This window comes from Lissotriton vulgaris, chromosome 5 (genome assembly GCF_964263255.1).
Source record: "Lissotriton vulgaris chromosome 5, aLisVul1.2, whole genome shotgun sequence".
Classification (NCBI taxonomy): Eukaryota; Metazoa; Chordata; class Amphibia; order Caudata; family Salamandridae; genus Lissotriton; species Lissotriton vulgaris.
This window is the reverse complement of record NC_141693.1, coordinates 1,494,661,323-1,494,684,566: the sequence shown is the minus strand read 5'-3', so window position 1 is coordinate 1,494,684,566 and position 23,244 is coordinate 1,494,661,323. Positions and strand designations below refer to the sequence as shown.

At 43.3% G+C, this 23,244-nt stretch overlaps 1 protein-coding gene across 7 annotated transcripts in view; it reads right to left on the bottom strand.

Annotated features, from left to right (window-relative positions):
• Window positions 1–23,244, bottom strand: part of ATP2B4 (ATPase plasma membrane Ca2+ transporting 4) — a 780,797-nt gene that overhangs the window by 178,640 nt on the left and 578,913 nt on the right. For all 7 annotated transcript variants that reach the window (XM_086923502.1, XM_086923496.1, XM_086923498.1 and 4 more), the window contains 4 exons: window positions 9,327–9,488; window positions 6,672–6,886; window positions 5,428–5,670; window positions 5,059–5,300 (listed from right to left, as the gene is read on the bottom strand). In XM_086923502.1, coding sequence (XP_086779628.1) covers window positions 5,059–5,300; window positions 5,428–5,670; window positions 6,672–6,886; window positions 9,327–9,488 — 862 coding nt within the window. The remainder of the gene's footprint in view (window positions 1–5,058; window positions 5,301–5,427; window positions 5,671–6,671; window positions 6,887–9,326; window positions 9,489–23,244) is intronic.

Genomic DNA, 23,244 nt, shown 5'->3' with positions numbered 1-23,244 from the left:
CAAGGGATGTATCTCCTTTCTATACGCTCTCATACAGGCCCTAAGCCCCCCGTCCACCCTAAGATATAAAGGCTTCTGGGATGACTTGTTGTGCCCTCCACTGGGGGACAAACAATGGGAGCGTCTACACAACGACAAAGAAATTCAACCGTTCAATGTATTTAAGGGAGGCACATTATAAGATTATGAACGACTGGTACTTGTATCCTCAGAAACTGCAAAGGATCTTCCCCAATACCCCAGATAGATGTTGGCGGGGCTGTGGTTTACTGGGTGACTTCCGGCATATCTGATGGGACTGCCCCTTCATTCAACCCTTCTGGAAGCAGATCCTGTCCCAAATCAAGCACATTTTTGGCTACCCCATCCCCCAGACCCTGGAACACACCCTGTTGGGGGCACGAGTCCCACTTTTGAAACGTCAGACACAGAGTGATCGTTCTGTTATGTGGTTATGCTTAGGGGCAGCTAAAATGGCAGTCGCTGCCGCTCGGAAAAGACAAGAGGCACCTTTGCTGACTCAATGGCATGTGAGGTTGTGGAGGGTGCTGGAACTCGAGCGCAATGCAGACATAATAGATTACACCAGGAAAGGCTTTGAGTACATATGGTCCCAGTTGGTGAGCTACCTATCAGAAGGCGTCCCACTGATGGCATGCTCCCCACAGCTCAGGGCCCATATCTTGTTCATTATATAAGACTACAGAGCTATAGCTAAAAGTGAGCAGCTCGAATGTTGCATTCTAAGTGAGCAGCTCGAATGTTGCATTCTAAGGGACCTGGGCGATCAGCCCTCCTGTCCACTCTATTATTCTTTGCACCATGACACCAGAATTTTTGTTGAGATTATTGTTATGTTAGGTATAGTAAGTTTCCTTTGTCAGGTGAATTGATAGCCATTTGTGACTTTGCTCACTGCAACAAATTGTGAATGTTATTATCAACTTGTCTATTTACCATAGAACTTGCTACCAAGCTGTAACTCATGCGATACCTGTAACTCTTGGCTTTTCCATTCTTTTTCCATGACAATTGTTGCTGTTGTAATGCATGTCTTCTTAGGTTTCACCTGGCGAACAGCTGCGCAAGCAGCGTTTCGCGCAGGCGAAAACTTTTGTTTACCAGTATGGACAAAAGTCCCACCTCTCTATTCCATTGGCTAGCTCCATAAATGGAGGCTAGCCATTGGAAGAGAGAGGCGTCCGTCATTCTGCGAGGCGACTCGTGGGCGTTCCTGAGATTTTTTCTCATCCAACCCCTTTTATCACGTCAGTGCGGCGGTGGGCGGGGTTTATTTTTTTGTTCGTCCAGGTTTCTTTTGGTCATTCCGCGGCCGACCGCCGCCGAAGTCCAGGTGAGTGCTGGCCGTTCCCGCCGCCCCCCCTCCCGCTGTCCGTGTGCCCGTTCCCGCACCCCCCTCCCGCTGTCCGTGCTTTTCCCGCCCCCCCCTCCCGCTGTCCATGCCTTTCCCGCTCCCCCCTCCCGCTGTCCATGCCTTTCCCGCTCCCCCCTCCCACTGTCTGTGCCTTTCCGGCCCCCTCCCGCTGTCCGTGCCTTTCACGCCCCGCCTCCCGCTGTCCGTGCCTTTCCCGCCCCCCTTCCGCTGTCCGTGCCTTTCCTTGTTAATATTTCAGTCAAGAGGAGCAGGCAGGTTCAGGCACGGGACAAATCACCGAATAGCCGGCCTCTCCCTCGAAGCCTCCACTCCATGCTTGAACCCGGCACTTGTGTTTGCTTTTAAGGGGTGGGGGGGGGGGGAGTGGAGGGGACATGACCTCCTCGGACCCATCTCCACCTCTGCGCCTCGGGTTGTTTCAGAGCTTTTCCCAGAGCGTTGTGTTAGCGGGTTCAATGCTTGTTAAAGCTGGCACTCTATAAGTTAGTAAATTTGTCCTCGCCTAAAATTTTATTTATTTCGTATTGTTTTTTTATCTATTTGCACCCTGCTGCCCAGTTCTGCAGGTTTCATTTTGAGGGTTTAGCGTCAAATCCAAAGTTAAAACGAGGCAAACAAACCCAAGAGAGTGCTCGAGGGAGATCTAACACCCGCATCACCCCGGGGTTTGTAAAATGCAGACCATTGCTATGACATTTTTCATATTGGGTTAGTTCAAGCCAGCCAGGACTACAACTCCCAGAATGCACTAGGTTATCTCGTAAAATGAGTTATACAGCGCTCTGCATGGTTCAACCCGCTCTAGTTTCACGCAGCTCGTTGTTGGAGACATTTATTCAGAATGGATTTTAGCTCTGGTTTTTGCAGACCCTGCACCAGTGAAACGTCACATCCGGTGCAGGAAGCAGACCCGGGCCGGACCCAGACGGACCCGTCCCCTCATTGAAGGAGGCATGTCCTGGGTATCTGAAATAAGGCTCCCTCACCACACACTGAATGCAGGGGTGTGCACACACATTAAATGAACCGCAGCGTGCACGAGCCGAGCTTCCTTCAGAAGGGTTTGTGACTCATAATAATAAATGCCTCGCACTCTAATAGTAAAAGCCTGCACCGTGTGCACCTGCTGGAGCTGCGAGAGTCCCGGTGGGAACTTCAAACGCCTGCCATGGAAACTTCTTTTAAACTTGTTCGGTCCGTGCTGAGCGGGTCCGGTCAGAGGGGCCCCGTGTCCGGTCGGTCAGAGGGGCCCCGTGTCCTGAATGGATAGATGGTTGTTTGGAAATGGATGGAGCCGGTGCATGCCAAGACAGCACAAAAACACGAGTGTCTTCATCTGACATGTGAATCTCTCCTTAGCCCTGCTCTGGGAAAGAGTGCACGCACACTTCCAATGTCACCGAAGGAGAGCCCCCGCGAACTCTGAAGGCTGACCCTCCCCCACCCCGCAGACTGCACCTGTCTACCCCCCGGTGATTCACGGTGAGGTCTGTTACATTACCGGGCACTGCGGGTCACCGCCGAGCACTTCCATCTCTGATTTATGCCTCGAGACTGCACCGTCGGTGCTAAGTGACATCAACGCCGTGCCGAGATCAAGTTCACTTATCTGTCTGCGCAGCAGTCTGCCTCTGCCGAGACGTCGTCTGCTGGTGTGTGTCTTTAACCTGCTTCTACTCCTGCTATTTCTTCATCTTTTCTCCTGTCCGTCAGTTTCTCTACTTATTGTATGTACCGTTCTGCCTTTCATTGATCGATCTGTCTATCTGTCTGTCTGTCATGCCTGACTATCCCGGATCTATATTTTATATGTACCTTGCCATTTCTCTGTATATCATATTTACCTTCCGACCGTTCTATCCATTCCCTTTAACCTGTTTGTCTGTTCCTCCTGTTTACCTTTCTAGCTGTGCATGTCTGTCTGCCCGACTGGCTCTCTATCTTCTTTGCCTTCTGCTCTTATTAAGTCATATCACTGTCTTTCTAACTACATGTTTGCCTTTCTATACGACTGTCCGTCTTGGTCTGACTGTGTCTCTCTGCCCCATTTCTGTCTACATATCTACGCACTTGTTTCTAATAATCGCCTGCCGGCCCGTGACTGCCTCCGTCTGCCTTTCTATCCTTCTAGTCCCATCTATAAATGTGCCCTTCACTTTTCACTGGCACAATCGTAAAAAGTGAACCACCCCTCCCCCTCCATCTATAAGGTCGCCCACTTCCACCCCATGCTCGCAGCGTCGAGCTCTGGCGTACAGGTGAGCCTAAGTGGGCACAATTTGGTATGAGGTTTCTACCTGTCGTGCACAGCCACCAGCGTGTCCGTGGGCACACATTTGCCAGTATAAACTTTGCTCTTACAGTGAATATCAGTCTTTGGGGTAAAACACACTCCAAGTGGGGAGAACATTCAAGTGACTACCAGACAGCGTCCTCCGAGAGAAGGGAGAGCTTGGTGCATTTTGCACCTTGGTTCATCCGGACGAGCACAGCTCATGCGCCCCAGAGAGTCTGGGTTAGACAACTGGCCAACTGTCGGATCTGTTCACAGGGTGTCAACGGGGCTTCATGCCGCTATAGACTGCACCTCAGAACAAACCAGGCTATTCCACTGACATGCACCCCCTCAACTTAATCCTCAACCCCCCTCTAAGAAGTCACGATACATGAAGGGTTAATGCACATGCAGTGGAAATCTAGGCGCTACTTCAATCGTGTCGTCACTGACTCAGCCTTTCACCCTTCAGTGGTCGATAAAATAAGTACCTTGAGTAGGGTAACGTTCGTTTCAGTCAGTAACTGGCAGGTTGCCCGCTGAATTGCGTGCCAGGAGCATTAACCCACTCTGCTGTCTTAACTAGCAGGACACACATTGCTTTGTCAGAGTCGGGAAGGCATTGTGATAAGCCAGCACAGGGTTACAGTGCTGACATCCCAGCATATTGTTAAGAGGCTATATAATGAAGCGTTGTACTCGGACCATAAAATGTTTCGAAGCGCTATGATACATTGCCGGATAATGGGAAACCCCAAACTGGGATTGTGTGTCTCTTTGATTTAAGATGGGGGGCGGGGGGGTGCATGGCTTAAAACATTATGTTGCCAATACATAACGGATCACGTCAATAGTTCTAAAGTAGCCTATTTAGAGGGTGATATTGTACTTTTTGTATTGTACTATACTACACATGTATGCTGGTGAGCACCCAATGTTGGGGGGGGGGCTCTGTGTGGATGTGTGGGGGGGGGGACTCGCAGTGTGTGGGGGGCTCTGTGTGGGTGTGTGGGGGGGCTGTGTGTGTGGGGGGCTTTGTGTGGGTGTGTGTGGGGGCTTCGTGTGGGGGGGCTCTGCGTGGGTGTGGGGGGGGGCTCTGTGTGTGTGTGTGTGTGTGTGTGTGTGGGAGAGCTCTCTGTGGGTGTGTGGGTGTGGCATTTGCAAGAGATTAAGCTATTGGCATTGTAAATGACAATGCCATTTATTTATCTGTTTTCAAAACCAACACAAATAAAAATGTTGTCATTTAAAATGCCAATAGCTCTAACGTTTGCAAAGGCGAAACCGTTGCATTGTAAATGCTTGTTAATCATTAAATAAATTAAACAGAATTTGAAACAAAAGGAACATGTTAAAAAAAGTGAGAAAGGAAAGACGGGTTAGTTACTTGCGCAGTATGATCTCGGAAGCCCCCTTGCTGTACATGCGAAAGCCGCCATCAGCATTCTTCAGCACAGTGCTCATGGACTTGCGTGAAGAATTGAATGTATAAACTTTGTAGAGTTTCTCCTCTGGTACTTCATTTCGTACGGCCTGGTAATCTTGCTTCAAATCCAAAACAAATCCCAACAGGGAGCACTCGGTCTTGTTCCCCACCTGCCGTGGTAGTCCGCCTTCTTTCTCTGGAGGCTAATCATTCAATAGACAAGAAAAGTAGAAAGGCAAAAAGCAAAATATCAGTTTCACCGTCAATTCTTCTATGAGTATTAAAACATTGCCTTTCACCATTCACCATTCTTGATGGTCAAACACTCACTAGGATTTTGGATGTGTAGGCGGAGTTGATAGATATTCCATTCACAATGAGTTCCAACACTTTGGGTTGCAGGGTTTCAGGGTCTGGGATCTGTCGGTAGTGAGTGCCACCAACATAGGCTTGGACTACAGTCATGCGATTCATGGTTAATGTTCCAGTCTTGTCAGAGCAGATGGCTGTTGCATTGCCCATAGTCTCGCAAGCATCAAGATGTCTCACCAGGTTATTGTCCTTCATCATTTTCTGTAGGGAGAAATCAGTGACAGAGTTACCGAAGGGGACTTCTTAACTTGGGATATAGTAACATGTTATGTTATCGGGAATTTATAGTGCACACGTTCACCATAAGGTCTCTTGGCACTAAAGTAGAGGAAGCAGTGACAGCAGCAAGATTAGCCATAAGATTGTCTGAACCACAACGTTTTTAAGAGTTTCCTAAAGCACACATACTTGGTTGATGATCTAATGTCAGGGGGAAGGGTATTCCAGATGTGGGGAGCCATTACAGAGAATCTGGCCCCTCCGAGCCTTCTTTTACATTTTTGGGAACAATTAGTAAATTCAGCTGAGCAGATTGGACCTGGTGGGCAGGAATATAATGCTGAATTCTCACGTACACTAAAGCTTATTCATCCCTGATGATGTTGACGTCCCCACATTAATGGGGGCTCATCAGTGATCATTCAATGTGGAATTCTCTGGTTGACTCTCACAGTTAAGTAATTATGCTTGAGGGTTCATCAAGATAGAATCTGCTGCTGGTATCTCTCTGTGACCTGATTATTCATCAGGCTATTGTGACTGGAGAGACTGATGCTAGAGACTATTGTCAGTGTACTGCGAGAGTTACACACTGCAAGGTTTTCAGCCAAGGTCTTCTTGCTCCGGTGCATCAATGAGGCGTGCTGTTGAGATTCTTATGGAACATGGTACTGGACAGTGTGCTCAGCAGTGATCATTCACAACTGCATGATTACACACAATAAGATCCTCAGTGGTAAATAAATAAGGACGATATTCTGCTCTTGCTAACTTGCTGAAAGAGGAAGATGACTGGTAAATCAGGCATCTCCAGTTGATCACAGTCATCCATGCATCATGTAGTTTGTTGTATAATTATTTTTTCATTGTCTAGCTCGAGAACATATACATCACTGAATAAATGCAAGCAATATGTAAAAATACTTCTTACATCTTGATCTCCCATTACGAAGACTACCGCTAGGATTGAATGTCAGACTTACCTTCACAGAGTATGCCAGGGAGATGGTGACTGCCAGGGGAAGTCCCTCAGGCACAGCTACCACAAGGACAGTCACGCCAATGATGAAGAACTTGACAAAATACTGGATGTAAATCGGAGTGCACTCTGCCAGCCAAGGCTTCCCTTGAACCCCAAAAGTGTCAATTACAAAGTATAACACCAAGATGATGACAGTGATCGCAGACATGATGAGACCTAGGAAGAGATGAGTGAAAACAGATTAAGTTTTGCCACAAGTTACCTTTGATTAGAATTCTGCTGCCCTATTATTCAAAGCCACCAGCCGCAAAAAGCTAATACGACCCCTCATCCCACATGGAATACTTCAAACTAAAATCTAGTTTGAGATCAGTTTTCTGTATGAAAATTCCTTCACATCTCACATTGGTAACATCAGCTTCAGACACATTTTCAAATTGGGCAGGAAACTAACGCTTCAACAAGTTACTTAAGAGACATCTAACGGCAGAGCACATTCACAAATGTCTAGTCGCATACTAATGTAGCACTCAATGAAGGTGCAAGTTTGAACTGAAAATCTAACAAAGCATTGGAGAGGTGGACAATAAGTGCACCGTTTTAGTCAAGTATTGGAAATACCAAAGACCCTGTGAATACGTTGAATCATGTACTACCTTTATTGACCATATTATAACTTTATTACATCAGCAAGAAAATGGTGCGTGAATTTTTTTGCACAATATTATTACTGTATGATCGTACATTTTAAGTGCCCAAATGTCACAGTGAGCGCAACAGCATAATAAAACCTATCGGCACCTTAAGCGAATTATTTACTTCACTAGAGTAGTGAGTGGCATACTTGGTATAATTGGGCCTTGTCGAGTCTTAAGTAAGTCTCTCAAGGAGGCCCAGTAATACTCCGCATGCCACTCAGTACCCTCTCGGAGATAGGCAACATTTAACACTGCACAATAAGATGATGGCACAAATGCACATTCCACAAGATGAAATGAGCCGAAGAGGCCCCACACGTATGCCAACATAGTGACCGGGGGCTAACTAAAACATGGGAATCTTACATATTAGCTCTGGTAAATAACAAGCATATTGCCATTCAATGCCCACTTCCAATGTATACAATCTACCATCAGTCTCAATCTGCAGTGGAGCAAAAAGACTGTTGGGAGTTTTCTGTGCTTTACTGACGTACACCCTGCAGCCTACAGCAGCATTAAGATACGTGCTACCCCCAACAACTTACAAACGGAAAAAGAGTTCCACATGTCACCACGTAAAGAATCAAGACAAAAGGAACGACAGTTTAGGAGGCTTTTTACATGGTTATATCATTAAGAGCATTAAGGCCGGAGTGTTACATCATTGAGAGCTGAAATGATTACACCAAGTGTGAACGTTCCATAAATCGTTTCATTCAAATTATAAAAAGCATACCGGTTAGGGGCATGTCCCGGCAAAGTATACCATTTGAACATTTTCAGGAAAAATAAGCTGTAAGAAATCCGAAGCCGTCACTCTGGAAACCAAACCAAGGAACAGCCGCAGCTCTTTGCACACAACAAAATATGGGATCAAACAGCAGGCAGTGAGGACCACGTGTCACGAACCGTGCTTGAGGCGAGCAATGCTGTTTTTGCAAAGGCCCTTCTTTGAATAGTAAGCAAGTTGTTATTTGCCTGGGACCAACCTCTCCGCAGTCACAACTGAAACACAAAAGCTTAAACCCCCAATAGACTGCCCTCTTAGGCTCTCACGGAGAGCATCACCGCCAGAGGATCTCATCTCCAAGATCACTATTTCACAGTCCTAGGTTTTTTTGTCTACAAATCACCCATTGTTTTCTGGCATGATCGTCAAATTGGTGGAGTTACATGATCCAAGATGACAACATTCAGAATGCACAGCGATGTTAATGGAAAGTCCGGTGTTCACAATGAAATGGAGTAATTTTGTAACTATAATGGCGAGCTATTTCTACCTGAATCAGGTAGCCAGTGGACACTGAAGAGATGTTTCTGGCCGGACTCCTGCAACAATAGTAGCTCAACCACGAATTCTAATCTAAGGTATATTCTACTTGAGAGTGGCCCAAAGAGCTTGTTCCTTCCAGGCAGCAACCATAAAGTGAATACAGGGCCTATACAGCCTCTTCTTCCCTGGCTTACCCATAAACCTTAACATTACAAAATAAATTGATGGAAGGAGTGTTGAAACTTCTCAAACACTCACCCCTAGTCACAGAACTGAGTTTAATCCATCTTTATTTTCTTTGCACGTCACCCCAGTTTGGACCCAGACATATGCAAACCAGTTTTATGCCTTCTCTCCATTGGAACAGTCTAGCTAGAACTGTGAAGCCAGGTCCTCCCTGGACTGGAAACAAGCATATTGGGACCGGTTTCGGGGCATCACTCCTCATCAGCCCAGACTAGCTTGAATCCAGTGGCCCAGGAAGCAAGTGTCCCACGTCCAGGCATACTTTTAGCCACTTAGAGCGCACATAGCAACATCACAAAATAAACCGTAATCGCCTGCTCCCTCTGTGCATGTTACAGTTCAAGAAATCTAGGAATCAACTAACCTGCTCGTCTAAAATACGAACAGAATCAATCCATTGCTACACCTGATGTTCCACCACCTTTGGGTATCTTACCTGCTTTGCCGATTTGTACTGCCAGCCTGGTGAGTTTCCCCTGGAGCACAGACTTCTCCCTCTTGGGCACCTTAACCACCTTTTTGTCCTTCTCCTCATTCTCGACTCCTTCTTCACTTTTTAGCGGCTGGATCTCCAGGGGAACGCCATCTTGAGCTTTAGCTGAGATTCCACCCAGGACAAAACATGTACAAAGTCAATTGGTAGGGAAAAGTAGGAAGAGCAGACAAAATGGAAAAGTGGAAAAAAAGTCACAACTCAACCCAAATCAAAGACACAACAAGTAATAGCAATATAATGAGGAAAAGAGGTTTCCCTAGGAAATTGCTTTGCACAGTGCAATCTGTTCAGCAAGGACTAGTAGTTATGATACAATCACAGGAGCACAAACAGGTGAAAAGACATAGGTACGTCTTTGCATGTGGCTGCATGGGCTGTTAAATAATAATTTGAAGATCAGTTAACGGTATAGTAAGTACTGCTCTGGAAATCACTGCAAGGAATGACAGGTGCTCACATAAATGGGAATTACTTTAGAAAACGTTTTAGGTTAGCGTTAGCCTACTCTAATACTTCCTAGCACGGGGCAAACATCAGGATGTTCGAAAGTGGAGACATAAGGTGTGGGATGTTGGAGTGGCCTGGGTCTGTCAGGCCAAGAAGATAGCTGCTGGTTACAGCAGATCACTAGGGACACCGAGCTACAATGTAGGATACCATTTGCCAAGAACACCATACATAGTCCTCAAACCAGCTGCCTCGCCTAAAATCTGTCAATCTCACTATAGGAATGACTAGCTTATCTGGGCTCCAACTAATCAACAGGGACATCTAAGTTTGTGGATTGCATGCAATCTCTTTGACAACCTAGGATAATTTTGATCGGCCAATCAAAATCATCCACACACCTTTCATAGGCAAGCCTTAGAACTCAAGACTATGGTGCTTTCCTATCAAGGAAAGGTATAGATCACAGACTAGCTCAACCAATAAAAAATTTAATTTCTATGATCTGGGATTTCCAATCTTTATAGGCCAATTAGTTCTCAAACCAAGATGAGGCAAATTCAATCTAATTGATAAAGAGGAGTCATGCTAGAAAGTTCTATATCATATGGGTACTCACCAGCTGTGTTTTGGTGGGTGCTTGATTCAAGCCACCTCAATGGCTTTGTAGGCCCTTGGATCTAAATAAAATGACTATCTGTGAATTCGACTTGCACTAGACTCACATTCCATCATAATTGTTGGTCACTAGCAAACATTCTGAATTTCAAACAGATGGGAAATTGAAACCACTATTTTAGCCTTGTGTAATGTTCAGGCTGATTTTAAAATAAGTACAGAAAGTATATAACTATGGCAATGACTTTTGGGTAAGAACTTTTCTTTTAACAGAGTCCATCCTGCAGGCTTGAAGTATGTGGAGACATGGGAAGTAAATCATGATATTCAAGTGGAAAATACACCACTCACTATTGTCAGTAAATATCCATAACCAGGGTTCTGTAGAGTTTTTTGATTAAATTATGAACACTCAATTTAGTAAGAGATGAGCAAGGTGATCTGAATATTCTTTTACCACAGTGGCTAGGTTTCTCGGAGTTCACTATGATATACAATTTGAATTTTCCTCATTGAAAACTACCATCTAGTAGACCGGCATGATGCCTGTCAGAAGTAGCAAATTCTCTGTGCTTCAGAAACTTTGTTTTTTCACAAATCGGACATCCTCCATATTTCGCACTCTAAAAGTGTAAAATAAAATCTTCATAATCTAGAAATAAAAGTGCTCTGAAACTCTATGAGGGTCAATCTGGTACTGATGCTTCTAGCAGAAAACCTTTACTTGCTTTGATGGCTCACAGGGTCACTTGTTCAGCATCCACGGCTACAATATGCATGGAGTAACCCCTCTTAACGTCAATGTTCATTCTACCAACATGTAGGACATGCTGTGGCTTTGGTGAGGAAGTCAGCAGGTCTGCCATATGATCGACAACTACAAGGAGTATGTAAGAATTAATTTTGGATATAGAGAATCAGATTAATGCAAAGATTGCTTTATGATCTTTGTAGCCCAAAACCGGATCTTTACAATATTTTGCACAGATTTTTCACTCCAGCAAAAGACTGACTGGCAAAACTGTGCTTTGCAACCTGTTCTATAAGCTGAGAAAACTGGACAATGGAATAAGGAAAATTTAGTCACTTGTAATATGAGTTTTTCAAATGAGGCTTTATTTTCCATCAGCTAGTTCTCACAGAATTGGTGAGAACCAACTGATTGAAAATAAAGACTCATTTGAAAAAATAATTATTGACTTCTTGGACTTCATCACCTGATGCCCGCCCAACCCTTCTATTGCCTAGAATCTGATTTACAGAGGCATCACCTGACGGCTGGTGCAAGGGCTTGTTGTGTAAGGAACTTGATACAATGGAAACTGATGTGAGGTGCAGAAACAGCAGTCCGCTGTCAAAGGATCTCTGTTACACTTGTTATCGGAGTCCTCTATTACAGGCATTTTTATTTCAGTCGTAAACACTGAAATGGACAGCCTGAAACACTTTCAGAGATATATCTTCTTCGCTAATTTCAATTGAACACAGACCTGAAAACTGAATGCACTACTGTGGTGCTTGAACCCTTTTTGAAACTTCCATTTTATAAAGAGATCAAAACAAATCCGCTAACTTTAACCAGAAATATAAGTCTGCTAATTTAACGCATTAGGATGCCACAGAGCCCTTCAATGCAGCACAGGAGGAGTTTACGTCAGTTCCTCTCAGCTTCTTGTGAGAGGAAGGATATTACTTAATTTCTTCCCATACAACATCCTGATTCCCTAAAAGGTTGGGGTGGCTGCATACAAATTTAACAAAGATGCTATGATGGAGAAGGATTATATTACTTATCTGTTCAGAGAATGTAGCGTTGTAGGTTTACATGCTTTTCATACTTCTGCCATCTAGTGTTGGGTCTGGACATTACAAATTGTTCTTTGAAGATGTTTCAAGTTACGAAGTGTATAACTCCTTCCTTAGCTGACAATGTACATGTATTTGTATTTGAGCTTGTAAATGGACCGTGGCTCTACCCTTACACTGCTTTCCACACAGTGGGGTGAAAGGGGGAGCGAACATGAATACAGTCATCCAAATGTATGCCCTTTTCATTGAAGTTGGTAAATTATAAAGAACACATATGCTGTCATTGCCCACTTATGGGAGGGCGCATGAGAATCTACGGCACTACACACTACAAACAAATGCTTACAGAATAAGAAAATCTGTTAATAGCACATGTTGCTGTTGATACACCGACTATAAAGCAGTATGTATGTATGTATGTATGTATGTATGTATGTATTTTTGCATGCATGTATTTTGCACTTATAAAGCGTGCTGTAACCCTACGGGCATCCCAGCAGTTGTTAGTAGGCAGCTGAGGCAGATGCTTGAAAAGGTGTTTTTAGTACTATTTGGGCAACCAAAGCCTGTTGTTGGCGAATATAGCCACACGGTTTAGTTAAGGTTTGTAGTGCTGACCAACTTGCTGCCTTACATATGTCCGGTATCGGGATGTTACCTAAAAAAGCCATGGTAGGCCCTTTTTTGTGTAGTGTGTGCTTTATGAGGTACCGCAAGCACCTTGTTGGCGTTTACATAACAGGTTTGAATACAGTTTACAATCCATCTTACAATCACCGCTTTGATTTGATTTCGATTTGATTTCATATTTATAGAGCACGAGCTAATGCTCTAAGGCTACAGCCTGGCAGTACTGCAGAAGAAAATGGAGAACTGCAGAGGACCCTGAGACATTGCAGATCATGACTAAAGGGTGAAAAGCCAGGTCAAAGGAAAGTTTTGTGTGTGTGGTGTTGTCCTCTAGTCTAGCGAGCACTGATGGTCCAGTAGCCAAGCGCAGTCGCAGCCAGGCCTCTGCCCGACAGTGAGCCTGGAGCGGAGTCCCTAAACCAAACAACTGATGGAACAGACAATGCTAGATTAGTCTGTCATTTCCCAGGACCATCGGTTGTACTTTCACTATTTTTGCTTTCGTTTTAAACTAAATTGATCATGGTAGCAGAGTGACATTTTCACAGTCCGGAGAAATACCCCCACACCTGACATTGGCTTTCAATAGAGCAGAAACATGTTGATCACTCTCTCTTTGGGGATGATGTTCTTCCCCTCTTTTTTGAGTTTTTAAGCCTATCCCTTTGACACAATAAAACATTAAAGTTCCACCAAGTGGTATTTTACCTTCCCTCTGCACTCTACACCATCACTCACAAGTGCTACTTATCTAGGGATCATCCATTTGAAATAGCTCCTTCTAATTCTAGGATTTGTATTCCACACTACACCATATGGTGTGGTTTGCGGAGGAACCTTATAATGAAGCATGCCACGTAAGGGTGGGTGAGAGTTTTCGTCCTAAAAGCAATTGACCCCTGGACACAGAGACAGGAAGGAGTAGAGACTTTTTATGTTCAATGTGTGTAAAGCCCTTTCTGCAAGAGACTGGTTTTGGAAAGAACAGTGCCCCCTCTATGGACTGATTTAGGTGAAATTGAGATATTACCTTGGGTAAATATTATGCATTAGTCTGCAGGACCCCTGTATCTTTATGTATCTGAATAAAGGGATCTTCAAAAGTGAGTGCATGTAATTCACCAAATCACCTTAACGATGTAATGGCTACAAAGGAGGCTACTTTCCATAAAAGAAACTGAAGTCGAATTAATATAGAGGTAGGTTTAAACTGTGGTCCCAGAAGGCATGTGAGTATTATATTTAAGTTGCACACAAGTGGTAGGCGTCCTAGGTGGTATCACCCTTTTAACATTCTTCATAAAGGCTTTAATTATCTGAATTGTGAATAGAGAAGACCGTTCTTGGCTTTGCATGTATGCTGCTATGCGTCTAGATGGAGTCATATAGATGTATACTCCGATCCTTCTTTCTGTAAATGTGGAAGGTAGGAAATTATATCTTGCTTATCGCCTACACCCTTTTCAGGCAATGGTGCAACATAATTCATAGATGAGAATTTCTGCTGAGCAGCACCACATGCATGTGCATTAGGCCGCCGTGGTTTGCGAAGGATAACCATGCATTCATCTTAAAGATTTAAATGCCCAAATTCTAAGGTCATGGGTGCCAAACTGCAAGATTTAGCTTCTTGGGGAGGGATGTCAGATTTGTCCCTTGCAATGAGTAAGAACATCTAATCTGAGAAAAAGCATCTCATGAGATGAGCATTGTCTTATGGCTGAGTCCATGGTTGCATGGGCCATGTTGTGGCTACTAGAAAGAGTGTCATTGGGCATTGTCCCATCTTCCTGACTACATATAGGATGAGTGGTAGAGGCGGAAAAGCATATGCAAATCTCCCTGCCCAGCTCATTGCCTATGGATTGGGGGTGTGGGTAGCTTGAGGCAAAGCTCGGGAATTTTACATTTTCATGAGTGGCAAAACGGTCAAATGTTGGACTTTCTCACTTGCGAAAGTACTTTTGTAGGACCAGAGGATGGAGTTCCCACTTGTTAACTTGTTGATATGTCCTATTTAAGAGGTCCGCAAAGTCACTGTCCACACCAAGAGGTTTTCCGCCAGGAGGTGTATTTATGTTGTGATTAATAGCTCATCTCCATATTTGTTGTGCTACGTTGGGCACAAGAAGAGAATGCGTGTGCCCCTGCTTCTTGATGGAGTACTATGCTTTCATGTTGCTGGTTTTTATTAGGGCGATCTTGGTCCTTACCGATGGAAGGCTTTGACCTCTACCAAAATTGGTAGGAGCTCGAGGTAGTTGATGTGCTTGGTTTGTAGAGAGTTCTATGTACTTTGGATCGTTAGGTTGCCAAAATGTGTTCCCTTTCCTAAGAACATCGTTGGTAGTTGTCAGCTTCAGAAAATGGTCTAAAAGGCATGGCTAATAATAAATTGTTGGCGTTCTACTAACGCAGAATGTGCGGAGTACTGGCCTTTAGCAACGCCAGATCTTTGAGTTGACTCTTCTCTTGTGACCAGTGACTGCCAAGGTATTCTTGGAGAGGGCACACAATGTAATCTTTGCGTCACAATTGCTGCGCATGATGATATCATCCCAAGCAGTCTCATTACAGTTCTTACTGGCACAGGATAAGCAAATTGAAAAGGAGGCATCAGATGTTAAAATGACAGCCTCTGTTTACTGGGGTAAACTTTCCCCATTACAGCATTTAGGACTGACCCAAAAAATGGATGGATCTATTGAGATTGCAGGTGAGAATTTTGTTTTTCATTGACTGGAACCATAGTCAGTGTAGCAGACTGAGCACTGTCTGAGTATGTGATAGGGATTTTCGCTTGCTGCCACTCTTGATCAGCCAGTCGTCTAGATAAGGAAACAAGTATACGCCCTCTCCCCAGAGGTGAGAGGCAACAACAGCAAGGCATTTTATAAAGAGTCTTGGAGCTGTTGGGTGAGTCAGTTCTTTGCGGCTGGGTTTCAACCTCTGCCCCTGCCTCTACTGATACTTCCCTGCAGCCTCCTCCTGAGTAACTTCTGGTGTTCTGGGGATCCTGAAAGGAATGATTATGATGATATTTTTGATTGTTTTTTGTATGTGAAGTTTGGCCGGATTTTGTTGAGCCTCCTGCAAAAAGTACTCTTGGAGGTTGAAGTTTGTAGTACGCTCATGGACCTTGCAATTTCTGTGTCCTTCATTTATTCTAATATTGACAATGTTGAAGATGTGCTATTACACCTCCGGTTTAAAGCCTAACACCCACAGCCAAGAGTGTCTATGGAGTAATGCGCTTGTTTTAATATTCCATAAGGCCAAGTTTACGGCATCTAGTATGCAGCAGATGTTGATATTTGAGATTACTTTGTGTTGAGCCACACATTCTTCTCTACTGCTTCATAATGGAATCTGTAGTATTGTGACAGCAACATCATGGAATTGGCTAAGCACCAGTGCATTAATCCACCAACTATAACTGGTTTGCCTGTAGAGTCTATGCGCTTACTTTCTTTATCTGAGGGTGGGCATTCCCAGTCGTTTGTGCAAACACCCTCATTCCTGGCCGCGTGGGACATGTGCTCTGATCTCAATTGAGTCTACTGGAAAAGCTTTGTATTTTTTCAATATGGGGCATGACTACCCTGACGCTCAATGTTTTTTTTAAAGTTGTCAGGGACTGATTTCAATATGTTCTTCAACATAGGCAAAAACTGAACACTGCTTTCAGCTTTTGACAAAGTCTCTGGAAGGAAACTGCCTTCCTCTTTCACAATATGTATTGTGACATTGTGGTGTGGAGCCACTTTCTGAATTACAGCTTGGTATACTACTGTATTGCCTGGGAAGAATGTTTTGCTGAGTAAGACTAAATATCCTGATCCTCAAGGGGATCAACATTGTAGTCCTCCCATAGATTATCTTCTGTCCCTGTGGGTTGGTCAGATGGGTACCCCTCTCCGTATGGGTCCTAGGGTGATGGAGTGAATAGTCTCTTCTGGAATCTGTGGTAGAGGCACAGGAGTTAATGGTGAGGTTGGTCTCAGAGGTGTCAAAAGTGGTGGTGTACGAGGTTGTAGTAAAGGAGGTTAAAGAGATGCAACTTGCAGTGCCTGCTTTGGCGTGGTAAAGGAGCAGGCTGAGGTGCTATCACTCTTTGTGCTTCTTGAATTCTGGGTGTTTAGGAGTGTTCTATTTGAGTTCTTCCTCGAAAGTAAGCTTCTTTTTCTTCGGGATGGGAGGAAGCCTAGAGACCAGTGTTTTCTCTGAAGACTTTGTTGAAATTCAGCCAGTACCCGGGTGAATAAAGAGACATTTTTGTTGAGCATCAAGCTCATCCACAAGTCTTTCAAACAGAGGAGTCTCTGAGGTCTCTGAGCTCAGCGTTGAAAGTCCTCTCAACTACAATATCAGCTCAGAGCATACCTGTGTCATTTTCAGCACTGAAGCAAGTTTGATGGCCCTTTGAACATGTTGGCACTGGACTCGGTCAAAGCTGGTCTCTGCTCCAAACCTTCACATCAGCTCTGAAGAGGGCCCAAGTTTGGTGGGCCTACATTTTTTTTTGACTGGTTCAGGGCTGGATGCCTGACTATCTCAGAAGAGGAGTTTCTCTCCACCATAATGTCATTTGCATTGTTTACACATGGCCAAGATCAGTACTCACGGACCTCAGTGTCTTTGTTTTAGGCGGTTCTGCCTGCCTCAACTTCCAAGGGTCTTGCTCTTTGGCAGAGGCCTCCAATGCAAAGTTTTGGTGGTTGGTGTTCTCTTGGTGACCTGTGGCTCGGATAGCCCTGGAAATACTTCCTGGACATCGAGGGGATCTTGTGCCCTGAAAACATCTGGGTGTCCGACATTACCGGAGACTGCACTATCATGTGTACTCAGTGTCTTACTATCCTATACATAAGAGTCTTTGTGCACCTGAAAGCTTCGCAAAAGCTTCAATTCGACTCCTGGTGTTCTGGATAGAGTCAGAGGTAAAGACCGCAAGCTGTTTGGATCAGGGATACTTGGAGTTATTTTCTGGGCAGATTTGAAAGGGAGTCCACTCCATCTGCCTACATTCTCTGAGGCGGAGTCCTCGATATTTCGATAAAGTTGTTGGATAGTTTACAGACTATGGAGCCAAAAGCACGGATTCAATGCCAACTGCTTGTAGATTTCCTCTGGAATCAACAACCCGAAGCAGAGCCAGAATTCTCTGTGCCCAAAGTTATTGGAGCCGTTGCTTTTCATGTCAGAACCTGATGGAGAAAGAAAACAATCTAAAGTGGAGCCCGGGCCCAAGTGCATTGTGGATTGAGGAAGGAGTAACTCTACATCTTGTAACTCAAAACTTCTTCGGAAAAAAACAACTTCTAGTGTCCAGACTCAGCACTAGATGGCAGGAGTATGCAAAGCATGTGTATCTACAGCAGAACATGCAACAAACCTAAGATTACAATACATTGTTTTCTCCATCACAGACCTATCAATCATGTTCATAAGCACTGAACAGAATAGCAAACTTCATGCCCAGTGGAGGCTAGTGAAAAACACGAGATAAATAAAACAATATACCACTAAATATTTTGCAGAAAATCATAAGTGACCACAGTCTACTTTGCAAGTCTCAATAGTAGTGTGCGGTAAAGTTGAGAAATGGCCTCCGTGTTACTTTTTAATTCTCTATATCGTGAACATCTATAAAAAGCATTCCAGAGGCTGACATTTGACTATCAGTGTGTCATTATCCGCCTAGTTGTCAACTGTTAGGTGGTAGGAATGTCTTTACAGATAGCAGCACAGAGCTATTTAGTGTTTTTTCTAAATGTAGTGCATAAAAATGCCTGTCATATCTAGTGGGAGAAGTAATATCTCAAATAGAGAGAAGAAAATAAAGAACATTATGGAAAATAAATGGTTTATTTTTAAATCTCAAAACAGGGAGACCTTATTTTGGAACACAATATAGGACTCGCCGTTCACCCTGCTGTCCGATTTAATGGCCACTAATGAGATCATTTTCCAAGCTTGGTACTGAATGCCTCATTTATTCATACGTTTAGAGAGAGGACCCATCAATTTAGAAAGGACTATATTAATTCCTATCAGGATGCCTTCTTGTTGAAATAAGACTTTGATATGGCCATCTAAAAATCCATAATTATTTGAAAGGCGAACAAGGAGGTCTCAGAAGGACTTTATTCACATGCCGGAATAGCTACTAGATATATAGCAGGATTGTAAACCGACCTTCTTTAAGTGCAAAAATGGATCAGAAAATAATGTAATTTCTTAGTTTGCTTCCAAATTGGAGATACAGTTTGCATCACAATCTCCAAAAAGGCTCCATTTACAGGAGAGGATAATAAGGACGCACCACTGGCAGGGCTAAATGCCAACTATGGATTTGTTTTCATTTTAAGCGGGTGTTTGTACAAGAATAAAGGGGGGTGCAGAGACAAATGTATGAACAGTTTATAACTAGGGGTATTATTGTTGGACCTGGGTTCCATGTACATAGAAGTGATTGTGTTTGGAGGTTCTTCTAAGAGAACATTTCTCATAGAACTTTGTTGTTAATCTGCTTTCACACCTCATGGATTTCTCTGAATTAAGGTCAAGAGCTCAGTTCAACATTGTTTGCACATCACATCCTTTGAGAAGGTCCATGATCTTGTAAGAACTTGTCTCTTTAGTTAATAGTGGCAGACTTGATACAGAGTTTGTTAAGGAGGGACGAAAATATTTGAAGATTAGCTAGAAGTCCTTAGCATGAACATGCTAATTAGGCAAATCGTTTCTCTGTTTAAGCAACTTGGATCCTCAGGCAAATAGCCCATGTGAGGTCCCTGTCGGCCTAAGGAAATGTGTGTAGTTACTGACAGAGAATTTACTTCCATAAGGCCCACCTCCTTAAGTATTTTGTTCTCACCCAGCAAATGAGTCTGGCAAACTGCTGGCATCTTGCCGTAAGTGTCTCCTGAACTCTTCCGCCATTAATCTTCCAAGCATTTTCAGAGTGTGCAGGTGCAGCTGCATCCGAGCACTGTTAGATTTGCAGGATGCTATCAGTCCTAATGGATCTATTTGGCTGTAGGTTGAGGCTTAGTTGTAATTCAGGAGGTGTTTCCAGTGAATAGATATTTTACACTTTATATCAAACACAGCTCTCCCGTATTTTTGTACTTTAAGAGAGACGTTAACTAGCTAAAGTATTCCTGGAACACGATTTGTGAGGTGATCTTGAAATGTTGGTAAGAATATACGATACAAAATTGCTGTTTGGTCAGAAAGAAAGTATTTCTTCCAAAACCTCTCAGGGGCTTTAGCTATGCGTTTTCTGAGATAGGGGATACTGAAATTGTTTGCTAAATGCCTTAGCACATTTAGTTTTTCTTTGGGTGAGTGTAGGCACTGTGTTCAGGCAGTAACATGGTATAGGTGATCCAATGTGTCTGAAGGGACGCTTTAGCAAAGGAGGTCCTAGCCAGATAGGCATGTAGAAGAAGGTGGTTAGCTTGAACATTGTAAAGAGCTCCACACCTTGAGACTGCGACATCCTCCACTGTGTGGGACATCTTCAAAAATACTGAAATTTCTTAATAGGAGACAATTTGATGTATACATCTTAAATTGTGCCCAGCCCTAGGATTCAGCAGGAAATGATTCAAATGTGTATTTTTTAGGGTGGTTATAAAATTCTGATCAGAAAAGAAAAGTATGGACCAATGGTGTGGTAGCAAGGGCCTTTGAGTTTTCTGCAGCTGGTGTGAGACAAGTGGTCAGTGACACATACACACTCAGTCGGACATTGTTGAAGAGGATGTTGTAGCATTTTGGAAGGAAGTTGGAGACAATGTTTCAACATCTAATGGAAGTGTGAATGGGTGAGAGGGCTTCTTTAATGACTATGATATCATGGACGTCCATAAAGTGGATGACGCCCTGGAAAGTAGGTGGCTACACAAATTTCTGGTATGGGTATCTGCTCACAGCAGGAGATGTATTTTTCATGAAATGGTGATATGGTGGCTCAGTAAACATCCCTTGGAAAAGCAAATAGATTTGGGTTTAATGTGCTAACATGTAATGACAGGCATGCATGAGAATCTATTCGTTCATGTGTTAACAATAGGGAGCTGACAGAGAGGCAGAGAGATGTAAAAAGACCCTCCTGCATTTCAATGCATGTACTCCAGTGAAGGTGGAAATACATACACAAAAAACCAACAGCATCAACAGAGAGAAATACTCTTCTGGGCTGGGCAAGATATGACAAAGTCTCAAGCCATTGGCTGAAATAAGCAGATCAAAAGCTCAGAATATGCATACTGGAAACAAAACATTTGAGACTCCTCTGCAGTGAAACCCAGACCAACAAATAGCACATATAATTATTTAATGCAAAGGGCTGTCACAGTAGTTTCAGTAAAATGAAAAAGGTATCTAAAAACATTTTATGGCTACAAAATCTTTAGTAACAGTGTTCAGAGATTCTTGCACCATAAATCCGAAAAAAAACAGGGGCTCTCACTGTACTGCATTGTGAGAATCTAGGGCAGCCTGCTGCGTTCAGGGGGCAGTTGTAATCCTCGATTATGGATAGTTGCTTATATGTTTTCTGTTATACTTATCTTTTAAAAGAAAATGAACAATATGGTGGCATCGTTTTAGTTTTCTACTAAATCATAAAACTGGCTTTCTAATTTTACAGCATAGCCAGTTTGGTACGTTACATACCTTTTATAAATAAAAGGGCTATCTCTATGTTAGGGGTTTAGAGATCTCACTCATAGCTGTAGAAATGCAGCGGTTACAGATAAAGTAGATAATGGAGAAGCAAATGTTTGTATAAATAGTAACCCACATACTCCTAGTCCATAATGTCTTACATTGTATTTGGATTTGTCCAATGCTCTCAGCGAGCCACTGACCCTCTGTCAGCGGCTCCGATTCGGCCTCAAGTTTCTACTCACTATGAGGTGACTTAGGGGGGAGAACTGGTGTGCCAACATAAAGCCCTTGCATCGTTTCAGGCTTCATCCTTAAATCAGTTTGAGAATTCCTGAACTAGCATGACAAGCTATCTTTTTAATTTTGCCTGGGTGTCTACATCCATGTTCAGGCTTTATTGACTTCTCTACCCAGAGAAGCCAATGATATTAGCATTTGCTTTACTACTCAAACTGGCTAAAAATAAAAGTGTTCTAATGTCCACCCTGAACAACAGTGTTCCAATAGACATGATTATACAACTCAATACTTAAAAGCTTGCACAATTCACAAGTCTCTGTTATGAGTAGTTACAGACCTACTGTTGGTTTACTGGTGGAAAGTAAAACCATAGGAAAGGTTATCAGTCAGCCACAGACTCATCTGGATAGATGTCAGATATTGATATTTACCAGTTGGCACTTGCACCGTGTAATAGACACATCCCATGCGGATGTTATGCTTAGTTTATATAGTAGAGAAGGGTATTTTCTATGATTGATTGTGAGTTATTGGTTAACCACCTTAAAGCGAATGTATGGGTAAACAGATAATCCTTTAATGTTCCTCCTTTTTCTGGTGTCCAGTTCAGTCAGCTTTTCTTTAAGTCCTAAATTCCATAGTTGTGGTGATTAAAGAATAATCTTTATCAATCTTTATGCTCATTATGTAATGGATGGCCTTGACTTGATCCATTACCATGCTCTGGAAAGTCAGCTATATACAGAGGACACTTGGACCACATTGAAAATAGGAAGAGCGCTTCCTGGAAGTGATAGGAATCCAATAGAATACCTGTCTCAGGTCATAACATGGGCTCTGCTAACTGTCCCTAGTTGAATGAGGCTAGGACTAGAGTAATTTTGGGATTACAGCGCAACTGAACAAATAGCTAAATCTGTCATCTCTTAAAAGCTGAAACATATTCTACTAACATCTGAGTATTTCGCATAAATCCACCATGCTGGAGATCGCTTGCAAACTGAATTTACTCCCCTATGACTTATAGTTTGAGCATTCTTTTCCCATCTTCAACGATAACTCAGCACATCTGTTTTGGACCCTTCCTTCACAGCAACCAAGACAGTCCGTGCATACAGACAACTTTTGATTGTAAAGCTGAATTATATAAACATTCATACATTTACATTATTGTTCTGACATAACATTTTTTCAAAGAGGAAACCCAGAGTCATATGGTCAGCAGAAAGATGGCAAACAAAGTCCTTGGGATCCCACCAAGTACAAACTGAATTTAACACAGATTACACATTAAACCGTACCAGTCTAACTTCAAATTAATCCAAAAAATGCATGAATTATCTTTCATAGTACTAAACAATGAGGATAGTTCTTACCACCTTCAGGTTGTACTTTAAAATGCCACTGGTACTCTAAAGCTGTAGAACAGTAT